The following is a 23,214-nucleotide window of genomic DNA, read 5'->3' on the forward strand; positions in this document are numbered from 1 at the left end:
ATTCAATGCAAAACTGCTAAACCGTGGTTGCTTAAGCTAGTTTTTTGTTTTTGTTTTAAATCAAATTCCCCATAATCCACAGTAACTGTGTCAAGCAGTAAGCTTCAGCATTAAAAACAGCATTTCACTCCCCCCTACAATTTTGTTTTGGCCATACGTACTTCTTAGATTCATGAGGGTTGGGGTTAGGCACAGCATCAGTCAAACGTAGTTCGAATTCGGCACACCGCAAGTGTGCTTCTCTATAATGCTGAACTAGATCACAGACACTATCAAAGGTGAGGTTGTCTGTCAGGAAATATTTTACAGTATCTCCATCAATTGAGGAACGGATATGACAGTGCTGGACTCTACCTGATCTCCTGGGAAACATGGAAGAGAATGAACCAGTTAGATTTCTAAAGCCAACACATCCATACACTTGCCTCTAGTTTCTTGCTGTTTATTCAGCTTGTGAACCAAGAGGAGTGGGAAGGAAGATTGAGGGGAAATAGGGACTGATCAAATATTCAGACTAAGAATTTATGGCATGTAAATCATAGTGTTCCAGAAACTGACATTATGGTCCAAAGATTTTGGCACTGGAAACAGGAAATGTTAGTCAAAGCACGAAGTCCATTTGCTCAGTTTGTTTACCTGTAGAGTTCAGCAAATCAATTAGCCCATGTGAAAATGTAACATTCCATAAATATAATAGACTAGCTGGCCCTGCCATGCGTTGCTGTGGCTCAGTCTGTTAAATGGAGACTCAAGAGCACCCCTTCAGACTCCCCTCACCTTCAGAGTCCCCGTTTTACACGTGTTCTGTTTACGCAGGTGCATCCCTGTGAGGCCCCCCACCCTGTGCCGATCCATGACGTATCACGCCCCCTCTTCCCCCCCACCCCCCGGCTCATTCCTGTGACTGGTCCCACCATGTCCTGACCTATCCGGTCCCCCCCCCACCCAGGGGAGTCAGTACCTGCATTCGGCCTAGTCTGTAAAGGCTTCGGTCTAGTATGTAAACGGGAGCCAAGGTGCTGTTGAGACGGAAGGTTTTACAGGTGTAGTATCAGTATAGCCACCGCTAGAGGGCACTGGTTTGCCACCTGGTTCTTTTCCCAGAATGCATTTTCATCTGAGTGGTGTGTTTTGAAACAGGGGGTTTGGGTTTTTTTTACCTGGCACAGGCATGATATCTGTCTTTGAAAATGGTACGGGGTTTGTCTCATATTCACATGCAGCATTGTGTCAGAATTTGAACGCAATCGGTCAAACGGTTTTGGTGAAACGTGGATGCTAATGGAGATGGCCAGTTTACATTTTTATATATATAGATGTGTAAACCAGGATTCATCATTAGGTTTGAAGGAGAAAAATGAAGGGGGCTTGGAGGTGTAGTCCTACCACCCATTAGATGCACCCCCTCCTTGTTCTACCTTAAAACCTCAGAAGTTTGAAGGGATAATTATGAAAGCCTTCCTCTCTCCTTTGCTTGAGTGTTCTCCTATAAATATATCTCAAAATGCTATTCCTGTAGAAAAACCAGGAAAATGGCAAACTGCTAAAGCATTAAGAAGAAGTCAAAAGGAAAGAAATTATCTGTTACCAGAATGACAGTGTGTAGTCATTAGGGAAAGCTTCACTCTCCCTCACTAAGAATGTTCCGTCCTTGCCACCCATTTCAGCACAATATTCCTGGAGCAGCTTCTCAGCAGTAGTTCTCCCTTCTTTCATTTTTCCATGGAACCATTTCTCACCATAGTGCAGCTCAGCACGCTTCACTTCCTACAGTATAAAAGGGGATAGTTTCCATTTGTTAAGATTCAATTTGCGATTCCTCTATAAAGCTAACTCTGAACTCAACTCTTGTAGGGTTCATCAGGAAGCATAAAGTTTTATCTAAAGAAGCAGTGCTCCAAATTGGAAAGGGGAGGGGTGCTTGGAAAAGCACTTGCCAAGAGAAAGGAAAGGGTGCCATTTGGCGCCACATGTTGCTGATGAATCACCTCTTTTAATGTAGGAGGTGCAGCAGCCCCTTTAAAGGAGACAATCTACACCATGGGATAATATAAAGAATTTGATCCTCACTCTCTTGTAAAGTGTGGACTCATAAGGGTTTTTTTAAAAATGCATCCAGTGAAGTGAAGTGGCTAAGAAGCTGGAGAATGAAGCATGTGCCTAGTTCACCATTGCCATAAGCTTCCTAGGCAGCCCAAGTGTCTGTTTAAAACAAAAACTAATTTAGCAAGCATGCTGACCTCTATACTTAAATCTCTTAACCCTGATCAAGCAGTAAGAGTCGAAGGCTACTTTTATACTTCAAAGAAGAAAAAAGAACCATGGGGAAACATCATCTCTTAGGTTTAGTTTTGTAAGTGACGCAACAGGTCATATAGTTTATTACTGAGCTTCACCCAGAGATTGCGAGGTTCCTGGAATTTTGCTACTCCGTCCTGTATGCCACATATTCCTATGTTATGCTCTCTAAAACCTGAGCACAGCAATGAAATGCATTTCTCAAATTATGAATACTTATGACTCTACTATGCCTTTAGCATCAAAGAAAACAAAAACAAATGTATGGTTTTAATACCTTTGATGGTTCTTCTTCAGTATTCTGCTCTATATCATCACTGAATGAGAGCTTCTCATTTGCTACAGCACAGTAATGGCGAGTCCATTTCTAGAACACAAAATAACTGTTATACCGGTAAGAATACTGTATAAAAGCACTGTAAGATTACAGCAATATGCGAACAGCATTCTCTTCTCTCTTCAAGTACAACTCTGTAGGATTTCTTTCAGTCATCCGTGAAATTCTGTGCCATAAAATAAAAACAAACAAAAAAATGTTTACCTGGTCTATGGTGTCCCACATGTAGAGTTCTCCTTGTTGCTTTTTTTCCTCTTTCTTATCTTCCGTGTTCACATCCACATCACCTTTTGGTCCCAGTTTTTTATGCTAATAAAAAATGAACAGAGCAGCAATGAAAAAGGAAGACTTGGGGGGATTTCTCTGGCATCTCTTAGATGGGCTTTCTTTCTGCTTTAATAACCTAAGAGCACATTCTATGTGAGGGGGCTACAAATATCAGATGTAATCTTCCGTACCAACTTGGATGCACTGCTATTTTCTCTCTCTGTTTATCACTGCAAATCACCAGCCTGTGGTCAGAGATCACTCTGCATACACAGAGCAGACCTGTAAAGTTTAGTAGAAGAACCAGTTTTAAAACTGATTCATAACTTTTGAATAATTTTTTTTAAGCCGCCAACTACTCAGGCAGCAACTTGGAGGGGGGAGGGGTTAATGAAATGTATAAAATTTGGGGGCTTTCTCTCCTTACACACAAATTCATTTATCGCATCAAGTGCTCTGCCTAAAAGCAGATATGTAGTCTCTCCAGGTTACTTTGTTTGCAATGATGGGGAAAGCTGTAGGCTGAGTGTGCAAATCATGCTTCATTTATAAAACACCTCAATTTATTTAAGGAAAGCATCTCAAGCCTAAAGCGTGCAAATTCAAAAAGCAGAACTTCCTCCATGGCTTTCATTGAAACACATTGCATTTCCAGGATTTGTTAAGGAGCAATGAATTCCTGTCAACATGTACACTGGCTGTTTTGGTTGGAAACATTTCTCACAGATGTATTGTTTCATATTATTAGATGTACAAAATGAGAGGAGTCCCCCACCCCCTTAACAAATGCTTGCTCTCATCCTGGAAAAAAGCTGCCTTCTGACTTCGTGATGTTTCCCTTTGTCCAGCGCCTCTCATGTGCTAGGCAAACAGCACTTCAAATGAATATTTATACACTTAAAAGTAGTTGCAGCTGTTTCAAGATGTGCAGGATGCTGCAATCTTAGTTAGCTGCTACCAGTCCACACAGCAGGTGGAGAACCAGAATAGACAGTACATCCTAATCAGCTAGCTCAGGCTTCCTCAACCTCGGTCCTCCAAATGTTTTGAGACTACAATTCCCACCATCCCTGACCACTGGGTCCTGCTAGCTAGGGATCATGGGAATTGTAGGCCAAAAACATCTGGAGGGCTGAGGTTGAGGAAGCCTGAGCTAGCCTCTCATACTCGGGTTGGAAAATACAAGGCTTTCTCCAGAAAACGTTATATATTTTTGATTGTGTGCTTCAGTGCCAAGTGCAGGAAGCTGCCATCTTCCGTAGGAGGCCAGGAGGGAGACACCAGCATCTCCCAAACACATTTTCTTCAGTACATGCAACTTACCTTAATGATGAACCTCTCTTTCAGCTGAGTTGGTGATGGTAGCTGATCAGCACTAGCTTCGATGGGCTTTGTTAAAAGCTGATCCCCAAGTACTTCCTTAAAGACTTTGGCAATGTGACGCTGCTGCTCCACGTTGCAATGCTCCTCAATTGACAAAATCACTGGGTACCTTGGGCAAAAGAAACAAAAGCAAGGGGAAGTCAATTCTAGGTAAGAGCTCTATCTAATCAGACCATGAATCCATCTAACCTAGCATCCTTCCTCCCATAGTGGCCAGTCACATGCCTCTGGGAAATTCATAAACAGGGCACAAAGGCACTGAAGTTTCTGAATACCCAGCAACTGCTGATCAGTGGCAAGCAGATTCTGGACATTGAGTTTCCATATAGCAATCTCAGAAGCCAATGATAAAGCCATCTAAGCCAGTTGCTCTTATATTATTATCATTATCATTATTATTATTATTATTATTATTATTATTATTATTATATAAATCTGTTTTTCTTTCCTTCCCTTAGTCATTGTTTTAGCAGACCACAAGCACTTTAGTCATTCCCCCTAAGGGGAGGTCTAGGTATGTGTACTTATGAGGATGCAGGAGTAAAAACTTTCCCAGCTCCTGTTTTGCCTAATCAAGCTAATATACATGCATCTCAGTACAACTGAGGCTGCGCAAAGCCAACACACTGTCAATTCATCACTCTCCTTTCCACTCACCTACTGCCTTTCCCCAATACTGGACCAATACATGAAAAGGTTCTAGTAATAGAACACAGCTGTACCAGGGGCTTGGACCCAGATGACCCTTTGGTTCCCTTCCAGCTCTACAATTCTACGATTCTATTCATATTAAAATGACCTCAAACAGCCATAATATCATGATGGCGTATTTTAAAGAAATATCACCTAGACCGTAATAATTTTATCTTTTATTCTTAGGAAATACTTTCATTTAAAAAAGTAATGGAAACCTACTCGGATGTGACAAATGCATGTTCCTTGATGGCTTGCACAACATCATCAAATTTTATCTTTGTTGTCCTTGTCCATCCATGATAAATGATAGGCTTCCCATCAGGACCATCCCAGCAATCCACTAGTGTAGGCAATGAAGGAAACATAAAAAGTGCAATGTTCAACTGACAACATTCTGTTTCCAGAGCTTTGGAGTGCTTGATCTCATAGACAGAGAAAAAGGTAGCCAAGCTTAAGGGCCACAAAGTTTAAAGACAACTCAGCAATTCAGACAGCAAGGAAGAAGAATGCAAAGTACTGTACCTAAGAGGGAAATGATGTCTGCTTCTCTACTGCTGCTACCATGAACTACCGTAGAGAGATATTTTGCAAGAGAAAGTGCCTGTGGAACTCTGATTTGAAAAGGGAGAAAATTGTTTGTTTGTTTTTACTGAAAGAACAAAAGGCAGATGCAGAGACTGGAAGCTCCAGACCAACCTCTGCAGCTGCCTTTGTGCTTCCTTGGCATTTTCTTTACTTGATCCCCAACTTTTATGTGGTTTCTTAGTGGCCAACATGAGGATCACTGCAGCAGTTTCTCTGGTACCTTAAACTAATGGCTGATATGAACACTGAAGTCCCTGATTACTTTAACTAAGGTGACAAGAAAAAATGAGGAGATGCCAAACTAAAATGTAGAGGTAGAAAGCTAGAATGTAATGGGGTTCCACAAGATCCTCTTGTAATTGTCACTTTCTCCTAATAATAGGTACAGTTCAAATTCCTACATCTGGAATTCTGGGGGAAGTATGGAAAATAGGTTACTCACATTCAATACATCGGCACCCCATTCGGAGACATCTTATGTAAGCTTCTGGAGAAGATTCACTACGAAGCTGGTCTCCTGTGAGGTACCTAGGTCATAAAGAATTGTGTTAAAAGGAATTGCACATTTGCCATTTTGTGAAGGATGACGAATAGATATATATATATTTATAAACTTACGTATTATGTGAAGAAGATATCCAGTAGTGGGACAAAGGGTTATTCATGTCCTGAGGATCTATTGAGTCATATTTGTCATCCCATATGCTGTTTTCTTTTGAAAAAAGGTAAGTAAGGAACTAAGGCAAACAAAGAGAGAGGGAAATATAAGTGAGTTTCAATTTTTTTTAAAGGACAAAACCAAATGACCGATTTCCCAAACTAGAATCATAGCACAATGTGAAACAGAAAATAAATCAAAACAATCAGTTTTCAACTAGTTGGCTAGGACCTGCAACCTAAGATGGATCACAGCCATGGCATCCGCACCATTTGGTTATGGGATTTGCTGTTGTTGAAGAAGAGGAGGAGAGAGAGGGTGATCAGAGGTCAAAAAGGACATGCCTCTTGTATCGCTAAATAGCTGCACAGTTGTAGAAGGCATTCCTTTCTTCATCCCTGCATGATCAGCTCACCTACCAAAATTCCTTCTTCTGGGCAACTATTAAAAATTACAGGAACTCTGTCCTTCCTTTTCTTGGGTCACCGTAGAGGCACTAGATTGCAGTCAGCTATGTTTTACACATGGTAGACCCAGTGAAATCATTGACCCTTAGTCATACAATTAATTTCTATATGTCTACTCTGAGCAAAATTTTGTTTACTATCACTCAAAAGCAGGAAAATTGATTTCTATGGTTAAAAGTGGGTTATAGGCTAACTGAATGTAGTTAAAAGTGGGGTCCCAAGCCTAAAATGTTTGAAAGTGACTGTTCCAAATACTTATGGATCAGTATTTGGAATTGTGTTCCTAAAAGAAACATGCCTGGTGCCACCTCTTGTTGCCTTCTCAATGCCAGGTGAAGACTTCTTATTTGCCCAGGGTTTTTTTTGATGTTTTGATATTGTTTTATGGGTTCAGTTGCTTTATTGTTTTAATCAAGTTATTATTACTTCCAATTTGTAATGTTTTTTATTTTATTTTAATTGTTAAGAGACTCTGGAAACAGTATTAGAGTTAAAGAGTACAAATTAAACTATTGAATTCACTGCCACAAGCTGTGATGGTGGGAACCAACTCAATGAACAATCCAAATCCTGGCCAGGAAGCAGCAGAGTGGTGGATCCACCAACCACATCCATTGCCCTACTGGCTTGTGAAGGACAGGGTAGAAAATGGAGACTTCCAACCCTTTTTGTTATTGCTCTTAGACCAGCTCCAGGATGCTTTGGATCCAGTGAAACTAAAGTGGCCTCTGGCCTGACCCTGCTACAAAACACATTATGGAGCTGTCCTCTAGCTACCGCTGGTGGGAGAACCCCAACCAAGCCAGCAGCACTCCTCTCCAGCAGCATAGCTACAATAATGCCATCTCCTAATCCCGATTCCCAGGCATCAACATAGGAGGGTGTGTGTAGGATTGGGCTCTTAGGTGAATTTGAAAACAGGATTATACAAACTCTAAGTCCATTAAGGGCAACTAGCTCCTGGTTGCAAGATGGTGATTCCCTGCACATGCCCTATTCATCACCTTCCCAGAGGCATCTGATTAATCATTTGGGGAAATAGGATGCTGAATTAGACGGGGCTCCTTTTTTGCTTCTGTAAAAATGTTGCAAATAAAATAAATAACTTACCTCATCAACATACAGAAAGGGTTCATCTGTTTCTCTCATAGTGTCATCTACAAATTTAGACATCCGTTCTCTTACTTTACTAAGATCCTGTGCCCAAGATTCCTGAAAATTCAAGAGTATACAAGTGTACTTTAAATACACCTCCGTATATCTCCATCATTGATTCAAGTCATTAAATTAATGTGTGTGTTTCTTTTCAGGCACAGACCACCACATAGAAATGAGCTGGCAGGAGATTGTCCACAGTTGCAGCGGACTGAAAGCTCTTACAGCAGCTTATGGGAAACCTCAAACAGGGAGGGGGATCCTGTGCAGAACCAGATGTTGCTGGACTATAAATTCTACCACTGATCATTCCCCACGGAGGATGGTGGGGGTGGATGGGAGTTGGAGTCCAACAGTATCTGGAGAGCCACAGGTTCCCCATTCTTTACCTAAAAGCAAATAAAATCAGCGTAATTCAAAAATACACATTACATGTCTGGATAGCCTTGCCGAAACAAAACAGCTTTTAGCAAGCATTTTTAAAAAACACAATGAGGGTTAAATAGGCAGACAGCTATTCCAGAGCATATATGCTGGAATAGCTCAACTCCTCCCAGGTGTGGAGCAATGTTGTATGGCTTATTTATTCAAGGAGATTGGCTGCAGTAATGTCTTCCATGTTATCCAAACACATGGCCGTGTGAACCCATTAGTTTGGGTTCCATCCTCTGGAGCAACAGAAAGCAAATCTGTTCCATCATCTAGCCTTCAAATATTTGATGAAGGCTATCAGATATTAGCACCACCTTATACTTTCTACATAATACCATACATAACAGCAACAAATTATCTGATTCTGTAAATTCATAGCTAATTCTATGTGCAAATATGAGGCATCATCAGGTGAGATCCAGGAGCCCCTGACACAAGTTTCATTCATGTGTGACCCTGATTTCTGCTCATTCCTGTCTGTGGCCTCCAAAGCTACAGACTTACACCATTCTAGAGGGTCTCCCTGAATGAAGAAGATATAAATGCCCTGTTAAGCATAGGAACACAGCATAGCTGTCAAGTTCTCCCTTTTTTAAAGGGAAATTCCCTTATGCTGAAGAGGCTTCCTCGCGGAAAAAGGGAAAACTTGACAGCTATGGAACACAGGAAGCTGCTTTATAATGAGTCAGACCATTGATTTACCCAGCTCTGTAATAATGTCCATATTGACTGGCAGCAGTTCTCAGGGGTTTCAGAAAGAGTATACCGTATTTTTCCTTCCATAAGACGCACCTTTTTCCTCCTAAAAAGTAAGAGGAAATGCCTGTGCATCTTATGGAGCGAATGCGTGGTCCCTGGTGCTGAATTGCCCAGGGGCTAAAGGCAGATTGTGCTTTTTTTAAAAAGAAAGAAAGAAAGAGCTAAAGGCTAACAAGAGGGAATGAGCGAGTTGAAAGGAACCCGCTCAGCAGCTGACTGCAAGAGATCGGGGAGGGAGATAAGAGAGCTGGCTCCCTTCCCGGCCCCTCCCGGCCCCTTGCCTAGGCCTCAATTGTTGTCTGCAGAGGGAGACATGTGACTGGCTGATTAGATTATCTGTCTGGAAACTGTAGAAGCTTTCCTAGAGAAGCTGCAGAACTGTGAGTTGAACCCCATAAAAACAGGATTTTTTCCTTTTGCAAGGAAACTCAGCAACTTTGAGCTGATCTTAAAAAATGGAGCTTTCCCCCTTTGCAAAAAAGATGAACAAGTGTGAGCTGACCCCGCCCCGCCCAAAAAACGGGGCTTTTCCCATTTGCAAAAAAACTGTACAACTTTGAGCTGATCCTAAAAAAATGGAGCTTTCCCCCTTTGCAAAAGAAGCTTCCTCAAATATTTAATGGGGGGGGGGCAAAGGCACCTAGGCCTCTAGGAGTTGGCTGCTATGCCTAGGACAATTCAAGAAAGCAAAATATTTTTTTTTCTTGTTTTCCTCCTCTAAAAAATTAGGTGCGTCCAATGGTCAGGTGTGTCCTATGGAGCGAAAAATACGGTATTCTCGGCCCTATCGAGAGATTAAAGGGATTAAACCTGGGGCCGCTTGCATACAGAACAGATGCTCTACCAGTGCCCTGCAGCCCTTCCCTCAAACCACGTTGTATCACTATATTATACTCATGCATATTTTCTTTTCATCTTCCTGATTACGATTTTTGGAATCACCTCACCTGCTGTTCATGTAGCAAAAATCTCTGAAAGTCATGCAAGTGCACTGCTGAAGCATCTGGGCGATCTGTGTTTCTGCAACAGAAAGGGAAAGTAAAAGAACAATTATAAAAAAGAACATCAGCAAAACAACATACCCAAAATGTTAGACCATGCCATAGCAAATATGAGAATTCTAGCCTTTGAGGAAATATAATTAGGAAAATGAAACTGACAAATAATCCCAGTCACTGAGGATTTGAAATTATGTTTGCTGTCTTTATTCACCAATATTAATTCAGATATACTAAATAGATATACTGGTATTATAAAAACTAGTTAAAGCACCGAATACTAGCTATATCTACCTGAACCTACCTACATGATCTTAACACACAGGATGCAGAACTCAAAAAATCAGTCTCCATTAAAACTAACAAACTGGGCTCTGTAGCAATATATGCAAATATGAACTAAAAATTCTTTATCTAATTAAGAAATTTAAAAAGAGTAGCTATTTTATTCTTGAAACACACAACAATAGCACAGAGTACTGTGGTATTCTGATTAATGAGTCTAATCTTGATTAGATTAGGAAATCTCATTTATACACAAACTACTTCATCTACAAAATACAACTGTAGTCACTGGCTTAGTGGAGGCACAGTATTTATTAATCCTTGACAAAAACATCTTCAGGTCATTTACAAAAGACTGTCAAAAGAAAACAAAATGTCAAACTTCACACAGGAGTTATTTTTCATTTGCAGACTGGTCATGAAATTATTGTTACTGTTTATGAGTGATACAGTAAACCCACCCACCCACTTTCAATCGCAGCTCGCTGCTTAATACGGTATATTATGAAAAACAATCACTTCTTAGTAGTGGTGCCCTCCCTGTGGAACACCTTGCCTTCAGATGTCAAGGAGATAAAGAACTACATAACTTTTAGAAGGCATCTGAAGGCAGCCCTGAATCAGAAAGTTTTTAGTGTTTGATGTTTCAATATATGCTGTAAGCCGCCCAAATGGGCGGGGTATATATTATAAAATAATTATTATTGTCATTACATCCCAACAAGCTTCATATCCAAAAACTTAAAGCACAAATGTGGATAAAATGGCATGACATGACATCTCACCCTAGAAGAAACATAGTGGAATCCTTCTTGAACTCATCAAGAATCTGGGGAAGGAAACAATGACAAACAAACAAAGCATGTAAACTTGCTCCTTCAAGTAATAGTTTCTTCATTCAGGTACTTCCTAATTCTGCAAAACACGTTCACCCTTCCCTATTCTCTCAAGCTACGGTAGTACAGATTTTCTCCTCTTAAGAGACAACTACGCTTCTCAATATTCAAAACTGAAAGAAAGGAACTAACACAACATGCTTGTATTTGATGGGACAGGGAAGGCCTGCATTCTAGGAAAGTATTGTATTCAAGTTACAACACAGCATGATAACTAAGGGGAAGTAATGTGGGGTAGGAGCTTTACCAATTTCTGTTGCTCAAACATTATTTTCTTGTAGAACAGATGAAATTGCTCAAAGCTAAGTTCTTCTTTAACAGCTTTTATTTCCTGTAAGGGGGAAGGGGAACAAGCAATGACACCGAGTTTAGTTTTCTCCAAAGGCTGTATCCATATGAAGCACAAATCTCAAAACGTTATAAATGAATTCAACTCTTTTTATTTTGTAGATTAGGAACCAAGAGAAATGCAATTGTATGCAATGTATAACAGTTTAAACAGAGAAAGCATGCCATACTGGATTCTCTGGTCTTTTCAAGCTCTGTTTCTATAAAACTTTGACCTTTCCCCCTGCCTAATAAAAAGAAAAGCTGCACTCTGAAAATCATTGGCCTTGATGTTCCACAATCTGAATATGGAAAGATAAAGGAGGAACCATTGGGTCAGGTTGCTTATCTTTAAGAACACCATTTACACCAGGCCCTCCAGATATCAATGGACTACATGTTCTATCATTCCTGACCTTGCTGGCTGAGACTGATGGGAGTTGATGCCCAATAATATCTGGAGAGCCAGAGGTTCCCCACCCATAATATATACTGATAATGCTACATAGCAAACCCTATTAACCCTTTAACTGTAACCTCTCCTGAAATATAATATAATGAAGGGAAAAGGTACACAGACATTTTAAGTAAGTAAACAAATGGGGCTGAAAACGTGAAATATATAGTTCTTTTTTCCAAAGCCAAAGTATGCATACAAATTCTGCTGGTGATAAAACTGGAAGCAGAGCAACGGAAGCAACTGGAAGCAGAGCCTCTAGTTTGGTAGATAAATACCAGACTGCAGGTATACCCATTTCCCTCATACCACCAGCAAATATCCTGAGTAACAGGGGGGCATTGCACAGACACTAACTGTTTTCCACTGGGGCAATGTAGCAATCACCAAGGGAGAGGGAATTGGGCCCCGGAGACAAGCATTCTGCTGTATGTTTCCTTGAAGTTCAATTCTCCTGCAGTCAGCACATACTTACTGCAAACTTATCTTTCAGGAACTTCATACTGCTCACTTTGAAGTTTACCGATGGGAGAACAGTCTTCAGCTCTCTAAGGCTGATGCTGAAGGTCAAAGAACAAGGAGAGAGATGAACAGCAATGTTCTTGTAGCCAAACTGCATAGCACCAAGCCTTGTATTTCACCAACATGCAACTTAAATGACTGGCCTGGAATATATGGCAGAAAAGGGTCTCTGGTTCAACCCTTTGCATCTCCAGCTGAACGAATCAGAGATAAACCTTGATATTCTGCTGCCGCAGTAGAAACTACTAAGCAAGATTAACCAATTATCAAATTTGGTATAATGCATCTGCCTTGAGGTCAAACAAGTGTGCAAAAAGTGTGCAACTTTTTCTAACCTTTTTAAAAATTAAAATGTTGTTGCAGAGCGTTATGAATTTGTTCAGATCAGTGGGCTCCACCCTGTGGGAAGTCAGTTTGGGTGCTTTGGGTTGAAAAAACAGCCAACAGAAAAACCTTTAAAATTTCACCTCTGCAGCAATTAATTCATTAGTTTGAAGCTTAGATTGACATAACTCTTTCAAAGCAGGAATGTATATGACATAGTAAAGGGAGCTGCCTCAAGTCCGAAGTTCATGCTTAAACTGCTATATTTTCGCCACCCTAAGCAACATAGGCTTTACTTTACTAATTAAAGTAGCCTTGATCTCACAAAGCTACCGGTAGATGTTGGAACAGAAATTATAACAAAGCACTCCGTAGTAAGCAGGAAAGACTCGAGTTACTCATTTACAAATCTCTCTCTCTCCCTCTGACACTAGTCCTCCTTTTGATATTCCATAACATTTTAATGGCATAGTGCTTTGATTTCAGACTTCTCCTGCCAAAAAAATTCCACCCTGGAAGTATTCTACATATACAACTTGTACCAACTACCCTTTGAACACTCCAAACTTGACTAAAACTAAATTACTGACAAACTGGAACGTGTCCAGAGGAGGGCAACCAAAATGGTCAAAGGCCTGGAAACAATGCCTTATGAGGAACGGCTTAGGGAGCTGGGTATGTTTAGCCTGGAGAAGAGAAGGTTAAGGGGTGATATGATAGCCATGTTCAAATATATGAAAGGATGTCATATGGAGGAGGGAGAAAGATTGTTTTCTGCTGCTCCAGAGAAGCGGACACGAAGCAATGGATTCAAACTACAAGAAAGAAGATTCCACCTAAACATTAGGAAGAACTTCCTGACAGTAAGAGCTGTTCGACAGTGGAATTTGCTGCCAAGGAGTGTGGTGGAGTCTCCTTCTTTGGAGGTCTTTAAGCAGAGGCTTGACAGCCATCTGTCAGGAATGCTTTGATGGTGTTTCCTGCTTGGCAGGGGGTTGGACTGGATGACCCTTGTGGTCTCTTCCAACTCTATGATTCTATGATTCTATGCCATTAGCACAGTCTGCACACCACATTTAATGGCTTATCAAGATGAGGCTGATCTTCCTAAATTTTAACCACCGCAGTAGTGTGCAGGAGAAAGAAACTACAACCCCTGGCTTAGCACTATGCCCAAACTGGAAACCATGGTCTGTTTAGCGCCAAACAAATCACAATCTATAGCCAAGATTTGTTCTGGTCATGGCTTATTTAGACCACCATCACCAATTCAGATGCAACATTTAGCTAGAGATCGTGCTTGTCGCTCCTGCACAGTACCAGGGAGGAGCAAATGGGGCAAGATCAATGCATTCACAGCAAACCATTGCCAATGTCAGAGAAACAGTACAATGACTATGCAACTGTAAAATGCAGGTCTTAAAGTACTCTCAAAACACAGAACCAGACAAATTTGGCTTCCTGCCTTTCCCAATAAGTCCCTAATCTAGGGATTCAAGAACTAGGGGTGCTTGAAGCGTCTTTAATATTTAATTATAGGAATTTGCGGCTAGACCTCATGATTGCAGAGAAAAGCAATCAGTAGTGGCACTCTCCCTGTGGAACGCCCTACCTTTAGATGTCAAGGAGATAAAGAATTACATTTTTAGAAGACATCTGAAGGCCGCCCCGTATCGTGTTTGTTTTTTGATGCTTGCTGTTTTTTAAGTTTTTAAATATGCTGTAAGCTGCCTAGGTGGCTGGGGAAACCCAGTCGGATGGGCAGGGTATAAAAAAATAATTTATTATTATCATCATCATGGAAATGTGTAAGATGTATCTTAGAAACCAGATTTCAGCAATCAGAGAGCTCAGTGTTGGTACCTGTACTACTCCCTGACTTGTGTCTGAAATATTTCCTATCAATATAATTCCATTATACACTTGTTGAATTTTAATTTAAGGTAGGGGGACTTCAACACTGGATTCAACTTAGTCTGAATACAACTTTAATGTTAAAAAGGAAGTGGACTTTGAATTACCCTCTCAGTTACCTTTGCCTTTCCATACTCAGTCTCCTATCAACTCAAAGGGCAAGAGCAGACATAGACAAACTCGGCCCTCCAGATGTTTTGGGACTAAAACTCGCATGATCCCTTGCTAACAGGATCAGTGGTCAGGGATGATGGGAACTGTAGTCCCAAAACATCTGGAGGGCCGAGTTTGCCTATGCCTGGGCATGAGATTGAAATGTTAAAAATAATTTGGGGGGGAAATAGATACTACATATGCATATTTCCATATGGCCTGCATAAGATTTGTTCCACTAAAGATCTCCTGCACGTCACAACACTGAATTTGAATACTGATACAATTAGCCCAGTACTGACTGACAGCAGCTCCCCAAAGTCTCAGGCAAAGATCTTTCTCAGACCCACTACTAGAGATCATTTAAATGGCCATGCCAAGGTCTGAACTTGGGATTTTACACTTGCTAAGCATGCACCTCCTGATAAACTATCAGGATTCTGAGGGTGTAAACCAAGTTCATGTTTTCCCCTACTAAATTTGGAGCCCCAAAAGCAATGCTACCAGTTCTCTCTTCCTTAATCTTGGGATAATACCAGCTGTGTTGCTGTTCCGTGTTGTGAACAAAACACAGCAAAATGGATTTAAGGTCAGATAGGGCACATTTATGGCAACTGCAAAGGCGTTGCTGCTCCAAGGATCTCCCATGCATCACAACCCTTCCTTTTTGTGGTGTTTTATATCTAAACACAGGTGCCAGCACAGCTGCCATCAAATAAACACGCTGCAGTTGGCACTTTGCCCTTCTTCCGAGAGAAAAATTCAACCTTAGTCATAAAAATTCTCTTGCTGAATAACCTGACCCTGTTGCTGCCACATACCACTAACAGAAGCCACATGCACTGAGATGCATTGATCAATCATTTACAACTTCCAGAGGGGTAGTTGTATTAATCTCTTGCAGCAAAATTGCCTACGAGTCTTGTGGCATCTTAAGGACTTACAGAATGAGGGCTCATCCAGACTTCCTTTTCTGTCGCATTTCTAGGCATAGGTCTGCACTTTAAACTCTATGTGGTGGTGGGTTTTTTGTTTTGTTTTTGGTCCTGGCACTTTCCCTGGGTGATTTGCTCTGATTCAGGGGGTAAAACATGAGTTTCCCGGGGGAAAGCACCAGGACCAAAAAAAAGCCCGCTTGGACATGGAGCTTCAAAAGTGCAGACCTATGCCTTGAAAGTGCAGCACAAAGGGCAGTCTGGATGAGCCCTAATTATGGCATAAAGTAACCTATCCATCAAACATTGACAAACTGTGTCAGCTATTTGGTAGGAGATCATTCCACTGCTGGTCCAACACTTCAGCTTCTCTTCCCAAACATCACTGAACACTAATTTATGGGAACATCCCCTAGTCTGCCTTACTCAAGATGTCCAAACCAAACTTCTCACATGCATTTTTAGTCCTTTCCGATCCTTCCATGTCTGTTCCAAATTTGCATGAGCCCCTTTGCAAGGCTTTCTTCCACCATCTCACCACTTGGTCAAGGGGCTAACCATTGCAGGCCACAATAACAGTAAGGCTTGCCTTCCTTATAAACATATATTGGTTTTATATCAGTTTAATTATCATGACTCCTACCCCACAATCGGAAAATTGCACTGTGTGGAGGTGCCAAGAATCTTGCTGGAAATCCCTAGTCCACCACCACTGGTTTCCTTGGAATATGAAATTACTATTAAACCAATTTAAAGTCTGTGGTACATTTATGCCCTTAGCCTTTAACAATGTAAACCCTCTTCAGAAGTTCACACTGAATGGGTGAAAGGGCAAGTGAAACTCCCTTGATGACTACCAGGCACCTTTACCAGCCAATGCATTATAGGAGGTAGTCTGCAGGGGCTGCCTTACTAACGTGTAGGGCAGGCATAGGCAAACTCGGCCCTCCACTTTTGAGACTACAATTCCCATCATCCCTGACCACTGGCCCTGTTAGCTATGGGTGATGGGAGTACCAAAATATCTGGAGGGCCAAGTTTGCCTATGCCTGGTGTAGGGTTTTCAAAATTGGGGGGGGGGGTCCTCACTACAAGTGTTGCTGCTTGCCTTTCATACATTCAAAAGGAACATCTAAAGAAGACTATACACAATCAGGAAAACTACTCCTCATATGATGGGAGACTTTCAGATCACACCACCACCCATCTTTGGTGCAGGCTGCAAGAAGAGGATGCAATAATCGACTATGGATTTGCTCAAGAGCAACTACACCCCTATTCAGGCTTGATTTCTATAAGAGTTCAATATGCATGCATGCATATATTACTGTATCCCACTTAAAAAGTTGCAAACACAGACAGACCCAAGCACAAACAATGCAGACACTAAAGACAGCAGTTTTACCTGTTTCTTCTGGATTGATCCACAGAGTAAATCAGTTTTCTGAGCCAGCTATAAGGAACACATAAAACACAGCACAGGTAAGTTTTATGAAGAACTAAACAAACTCATTCAGCAATTTTGGCTTCAGGGCAGATAAAAGGAAGCAGAATTCCCTCTTCATTCTCTGATCAGTTTTTCATTTGCAGGAGTTAGAGAAAAACAAACAAATAACAGCAGCAATTTAAATTACTTCTTCCTATTTACATGGGTCTTCCAGCCCTCTTTCTGCTCTTCTTTGTACAAAAGAGGTGCTAAGAAGGAAAACCAACTCATGCCATGTAAGAAAACAATACTGCAAATATTACACATGATGCCAATGACCTGGCTCACATGTAACATTAAAACATAGTTAAAATAAACAATGGTTTGTGTGAATAAGCAGTGTGCTGCCAGCACAGCCGCTTTGCTCCTCCACTGCTGCCAGGAAACAAGCCATCATCATGAGCACAAGCCAAAGTCTGTTCTTGCCTTACCATTTATGACTTGCCTGGAGAGAAATAAACCAAAAGACTATACTTTGTTTCCTGGCATGGAGAAGTGAAGTGCCTGTGACTTGAGAAGCACATTACTCATTCATGTTAAACCATAGTTTATTTTCAGTACAGTACACTTGACATGATGTATGAACCAGGTGAATGACAGGGAGTTACATCAGGATTTAGATCAAGGCTGCACTGGACGTCAAAATTCCACCCACCCCTGTGTTTTCTCTCTCTCTCACCCCCAGAGAGCATATTCAGAGAGACAGTTTAAAACAGGGAAAGGGACAGGGAAAAGGGATTAACTCCCATACCTGCAGCACCACGGGCCCAATCCAAATCACCCTCCCAAACTATATTTACCACTTCAAGAAAAATGAGAGCTCCATGAACCTATTTCTCACTATCTTAAGTCCGAGTGAGCTGAGGGCCAAAGGGCCTCTTAATTATTTTATTTCTAGGTGTACGCCAGATGGTTTTCAGTGCTAAAACGTACACCTAAAAATATGAATGTCACAAATACATACATCTTTGCATATACTTACACCATGCAAGTACATTAATCAGGGAGATGTGTCAGGCTGTAGATCCGTAGAATGCACAAGTTTGTCACTGTGCAGTCAGCCCGAAATTTAAAGTACAAAATACTTTTGGTCCAATGTCCACAAGTAACAATTCCTGCTATCCCATGTCAGTTTATCCAAAAGGCTAATTCATGGAATCATAGAGTTTGTAACAATCCCCAAATAATATTCTCTGTTCCAGTGGGAGGGGATATAATGCAATGCCTGTCTGGAGTGCAGAAGATCCCAAATTCAATCTCTGGCATCCCCAGGTCAGGCTGAGAAAGGCTCCAATCTGAGACCCTTGAGAGTCTCTGCCCGTCAGCTTCCTATGTTCCTAAAATAATTTAGCATTCTTCAGTACCAAGTACAGCACACATGGCGTAGCACATTAAGAAGTTGTTACTGCTTTTCTTACCCTGTGAAATTAATTGAATTCCTAAACTCTTAAATTCCTATCATAAGAAAAATGGGAAATGGTTCCTTCCACATACCTCTCTGTAATTGCTGGAGTGGAAGCATTCACTGCTTCTTGATGCAAGATATTCAAGCCACACAGCCATTTGTCAGCATCATCCTTTGAGTCAGCTGCAAAATTAAATGGCATGTGAAGAAACAATCAGGAAGAAGGCAGGTTGAACTTTTTCAACTGCACTGCTTTATAATGCCAAACCCATAATGCTAAAAGAAACTGTCTGCATGCACCTGAAAGCTAGCAAGAAATAGTAAAATCTCACCAAAAAGGCATTCCTTTAAAAAAGAATGGCACTAAAAGTGAGGATTTTTAAAGCTTCAGGAGGAATAATTATGGATATATGCAAATGATTTTCATTTTGTAGCACAGAGTTAATGCATATGGGCTTTCTCCTTCCTCAATATTCCACATATCCCTTGAAATGAACATGACTTCTAAACATCAGAGCATGGTGTGTACATTCTACAGACTTCTTGATAGTCTGCAACATGCTCCCTTCCTAGTCACCAAAATACTGTGCACAGACATTTGTGTTGTTATATAGGATGTGTCCACAGAGTCTACCCCGGTCATTTAAAACTTCTCAGTAATACACTGTGTTTGACTTGTGCTAATCAAAACAGTAAAAATTCAGGGGGGAAATGCCCACAACGTTATTTATTTGCTGATGCTATGCTGGAATTAGACAAAACAAGTTTGTACCAGTGAAAGAAAACACTTAACCTTGAAATGAAGATGCTCAACAGATGCCTACCACATTCAGTAAGAGTACTTCCATTTTCTTAGTTTTAACCACTCAGCTTTTAATCAAGTCTTAAAGTGAGCCAGGCTGCTTTCCAAGCAAGAAACTTGTCAGAGCTAATATATGCAGTGGCTAACTGCACAACCTAACTAAGCGTATGCAACGTTTTGGGTACTTATTTGCACAGCTACTTCATCTTTTAAGTCATGGAGAAATACACACAGAGAAAACTCAGGGAGAGAAAACAAAATAGGAGGAGAGGTGAATGGAATTGAAAAGAACTTTTAAAACCTGTTACAGGTAGGTAGCCATGTTGGTCTGCCGTAGTTGAAACAATTAAAACAATTAAAAAATTCATTAATAAAAAAAATCCTTCCTTCTTAGGTGCTACTAGAAGGATTTTTTTAATTTTTAAAAAATGCGGTTACATTTGAGAATATGGATTAAGAGGATAAACTAAAGACAACACAGAAGAGGTGGATAGTAAAAAGATAAATCCAAAGAAAACACATTTACCTGCTAAGCTTAAGGTGTTGAGAACAAACTGAGTACCATAGAAAATAGTAAAACAAACATCATCTTTTTGCCGTGCTGCTTTCCCCCGTTCAAAATCCTTTGAGTTTTTTCCTGGCCGGATTTCCTTTATTTCCATCAAATCCACTGAAAAGAAAAACATAACTGTCAATTGAACATATGCTCTCATGCAGAGAATAAATGACTGCTTACTTAGACACTAGTTTATAAATTGGCAACTAGTTTATAAACTGCAATGTCAGCATGAAGAAATTGTTGCCTAAGAAACTGCGGAACAGAAGAGAGAAAAAAGACCACAAGTTAATTTGCAGTATTCCTCAGTTTAACAACTGGAGAGCAAGCAGAGGATTGCACAGGAATAGCTGAAGAGGCATCCTGCTGAAAGGATAAATTGATTTATTAGATTTCTTTCCTGCCCTTCTTCTCAAAGAAGCCAGTTAACCTTTCCCCTCACCCACTTGCTTTCCAGAATCACTTATCCTGACCATACTATGGCATTTCATTGGCATATTTTTGCACCAACACATTGCTCCAATAATTCATGGTAAAGAGGCACAAAGGTCAGTGACCCCCTTCTCACTCACCACCAACTCTATACCTTGGGGAGGCTAGTCCATTAGGGCAAATGGGGAACTGCCTCACCAACCTCAGTCTTGATTCCTCAAGCCTACCTGCCTTCTTACTTACAGCCAGTCCAAGGGATGGCCCTGGCTGTCAACTTCCTTCTTAGTCTCAGCGTTTCCCATATAGAACTCAACAAGGATGAGAATGGGGGCTAGACTAGAATTGGTGGGCTCTGCTTGTCATTGGCTCTACATACCCTGCCAATCCTAATGGGACACCGCTGTCTGCACTCCCCAAAAACATTTGTTGAAAAGTTTTCATCACAGCCACGAGGAACCTTACTTCCTTAGTGAAAAGCTGGTGTTAAAACTGCAGTGCTGCTTTTAGGAAGCCTGCAAAAATTGAGAACTGGCATTCTCTCTCTCGCATTCTTTCTCTCACATTCTACAACTTGCTAAAGCAAGCATAGGCAAACTCCAGCCCTCCAGATGTTTGGGACTACAATTCCCATCATCCCTGACCATTGGTCCTGTTAGGGAAAGAAATTTCAATTTGCCCAAAACACAAGTAATGTGCATTCTTCTGATAAAACACTTATTTGTAAACTGAGGAAGTGGTTTCATTCCGCTTTGCAGGCTGGATACAAAAACTGATGGCTGCTCCTACTTATTTCTTTACAGGTCAAGGGTTACTGTTAAACTTTTTACATGTGCAGTAAAAAAATAATTGTACCTCTGTCACTCAAATGTGTTTATTGAGCCATACCACAGTTTGATCCAGTTTGTTAATGCTGTGCATAATTCAGATTATTCACATAATGTACTGGTACAAACATTAAAGGCTCACCTTTTGGGATTATTCAGCTCTAATGAACATTGCACATTTAAGAAAATCAGCAAAATGAGATTAAATTATTATACAAAAAGCAACAACAAAAAGCAAATTGGCTTTTTACAGGGAAAGCCTCAATAACAGACCATTTGCTTTGCAAGCAGAACATCCCAGTTTCACTTTCCAGCAGCTCTTCCATCAGAAAAACTGGAGAGTCATGGCCTGTCATTGAAGACAGTACTGAGCTAGGTGGACTAATGGCTTGAGTCCTGTGTTCATATAGCTGCCTTAAGCAGAAACTATGTATGCTGTTGCTGCCCTGCATTGCATTGCATGCAGAGGCACAAAGGGGCAAGGGGAGTATGTTCCTTTATAGTACCTCCCTGCCCCCATTTTAGCCTTGCCCCCCTGCTGTATAAATGAACCTGCAATAAAATCCGGAAGAATGTGGTACATTCCAAGATCCTGAACTTTTTTTTTTAACAGTACAGCACCTCTTGAAGTTAGATGTCACCTGACTCCCTATACAGTAATAATAATAATAATAATAATAATAATAATAATAATAATAATAATACCATCATCTTCATCACCATTTATTAAATATCTATACCACCATTCATCTAAGCATCACATGGTGGTTTACAATACGAGTATCCTAAAATACATCTAATCTTGTTCCAGAAAAAGTTAGCTGGGAGCAATTCTTACTGAAATAAATGAAATTTGAATTAGTCATGACTAATCTGTCCTATTGATTTCAAAGAGACATAAACATGGAAGTCTCTTAGACTGGGGCTGTTTCTCTGTAGTAGTGATGCAAAAAACAAGATGTTCCATAGTCACGGGGTAGGTCAAATCTAAAATAAATGAAGAAGGCTACCTAGGGCATCTGAATTTAAGAGTTGCTACTCTATTCTGGAAAATGCTGTACAGAAGTGTAGTCATTTTGAAGAATGTGGGGTTTTGTTTTTTGAGAAGGAACTTGACTCTTATTTCCACTCCTCAACCTCAGAAAGGTTGGAAAGTGTGCAAATGAGAAGCACAAAATTAAAAAGTCTTTGTTTCCTTTTGCAAATCTGCCTTACTGTCCTCAAGGGCAAAAACAATGGCTTCATTTTTACATTTTACCATTTGGTTTTTGACTATCAAATATACCCTAGGATGCAACACAAAGATCATGTGGTGCCAATTCTGAAGCAGCCTCAAAAGTAAATGGGATACACATCTGATTAAAGCAATGTAAGATTTATCTTCAGAAATAAAGCTGAAAGTGTGATATACATCTCTTCTACACAGTAAATAAAAAGCTATTTCTTCTAGAGGAGAAGCACACAATTTTAGTAGAACAAAATTTATTAAGGATTTCCAGGAATTAAAATGCAGACAGCTAACATCAAGGTTACATAAGGGCTGCATGTCCAAAGACATGATGCCGCATGCATTTAGTTGGAGGCACTGCAACGAAACCACAAAGTTTAGAAAAATCTAGACCCCACACAGCAGCTATAATTTCTCTAACCACAGCCATAACTTAGTAAAGCAAGAAGTCCTAAGTTTGAACACATGCATTTTAAATTCAAATGTTCACTATAAAACAACAAAGTGTCTCATGGCACTTCAAAGACTTACACAACCATTATGCATGAGCTTCTGTGTAGCACAGCCCATCAGATGCATGAGTGTTACACTGAGTTTCAGGTTTAAATAGAACACTTTAGAGAGTTGTAATCA

The 23,214-nt window shown here is 40.5% G+C and overlaps 1 protein-coding gene across 11 annotated transcripts in view; it reads right to left on the reverse strand.

The window, feature by feature from the left end:
• The window catches only part of PLCG2 (phospholipase C gamma 2), a 67,188-nt gene that overhangs the window by 19,961 nt on the left and 24,013 nt on the right, over nt 1-23,214 (reverse strand). For 10 of the 11 annotated variants that reach the window (XR_004692870.2, XM_035120930.2, XM_035120929.2 and 7 more), the window contains 16 exons: nt 20,068-20,211; nt 18,829-18,922; nt 17,254-17,301; nt 12,476-12,560; nt 11,464-11,547; nt 11,106-11,149; nt 9,985-10,057; nt 7,802-7,903; nt 6,185-6,303; nt 6,009-6,094; nt 5,201-5,321; nt 4,226-4,394; nt 2,840-2,944; nt 2,576-2,665; nt 1,589-1,767; nt 162-362 (listed from right to left, as the gene is read on the reverse strand). Coding sequence is in view for 10 of the 11 variants with exons in the window: in XM_035120930.2 (XP_034976821.1) it covers nt 162-362; nt 1,589-1,767; nt 2,576-2,665; nt 2,840-2,944; nt 4,226-4,394; nt 5,201-5,321; nt 6,009-6,094; nt 6,185-6,303; nt 7,802-7,903; nt 9,985-10,057; nt 11,106-11,149; nt 11,464-11,547; nt 12,476-12,560; nt 17,254-17,301; nt 18,829-18,922; nt 20,068-20,211 (1,744 nt within the window). In the remaining variant the exon portion in view is untranslated. The remainder of the gene's footprint in view (nt 1-161; nt 363-1,588; nt 1,768-2,575; nt 2,666-2,839; nt 2,945-4,225; nt 4,395-5,200; nt 5,322-6,008; nt 6,095-6,184; nt 6,304-7,801; nt 7,904-9,984; nt 10,058-11,105; nt 11,150-11,463; nt 11,548-12,475; nt 12,561-17,253; nt 17,302-18,828; nt 18,923-20,067; nt 20,212-23,214) is intronic. The other variant, XM_035120936.2, reaches the window with a different exon arrangement.

The sequence above is a fragment of the Zootoca vivipara genome, chromosome 6 (assembly GCF_963506605.1).
Source record: "Zootoca vivipara chromosome 6, rZooViv1.1, whole genome shotgun sequence".
Classification (NCBI taxonomy): Eukaryota; Metazoa; Chordata; class Lepidosauria; order Squamata; family Lacertidae; genus Zootoca; species Zootoca vivipara.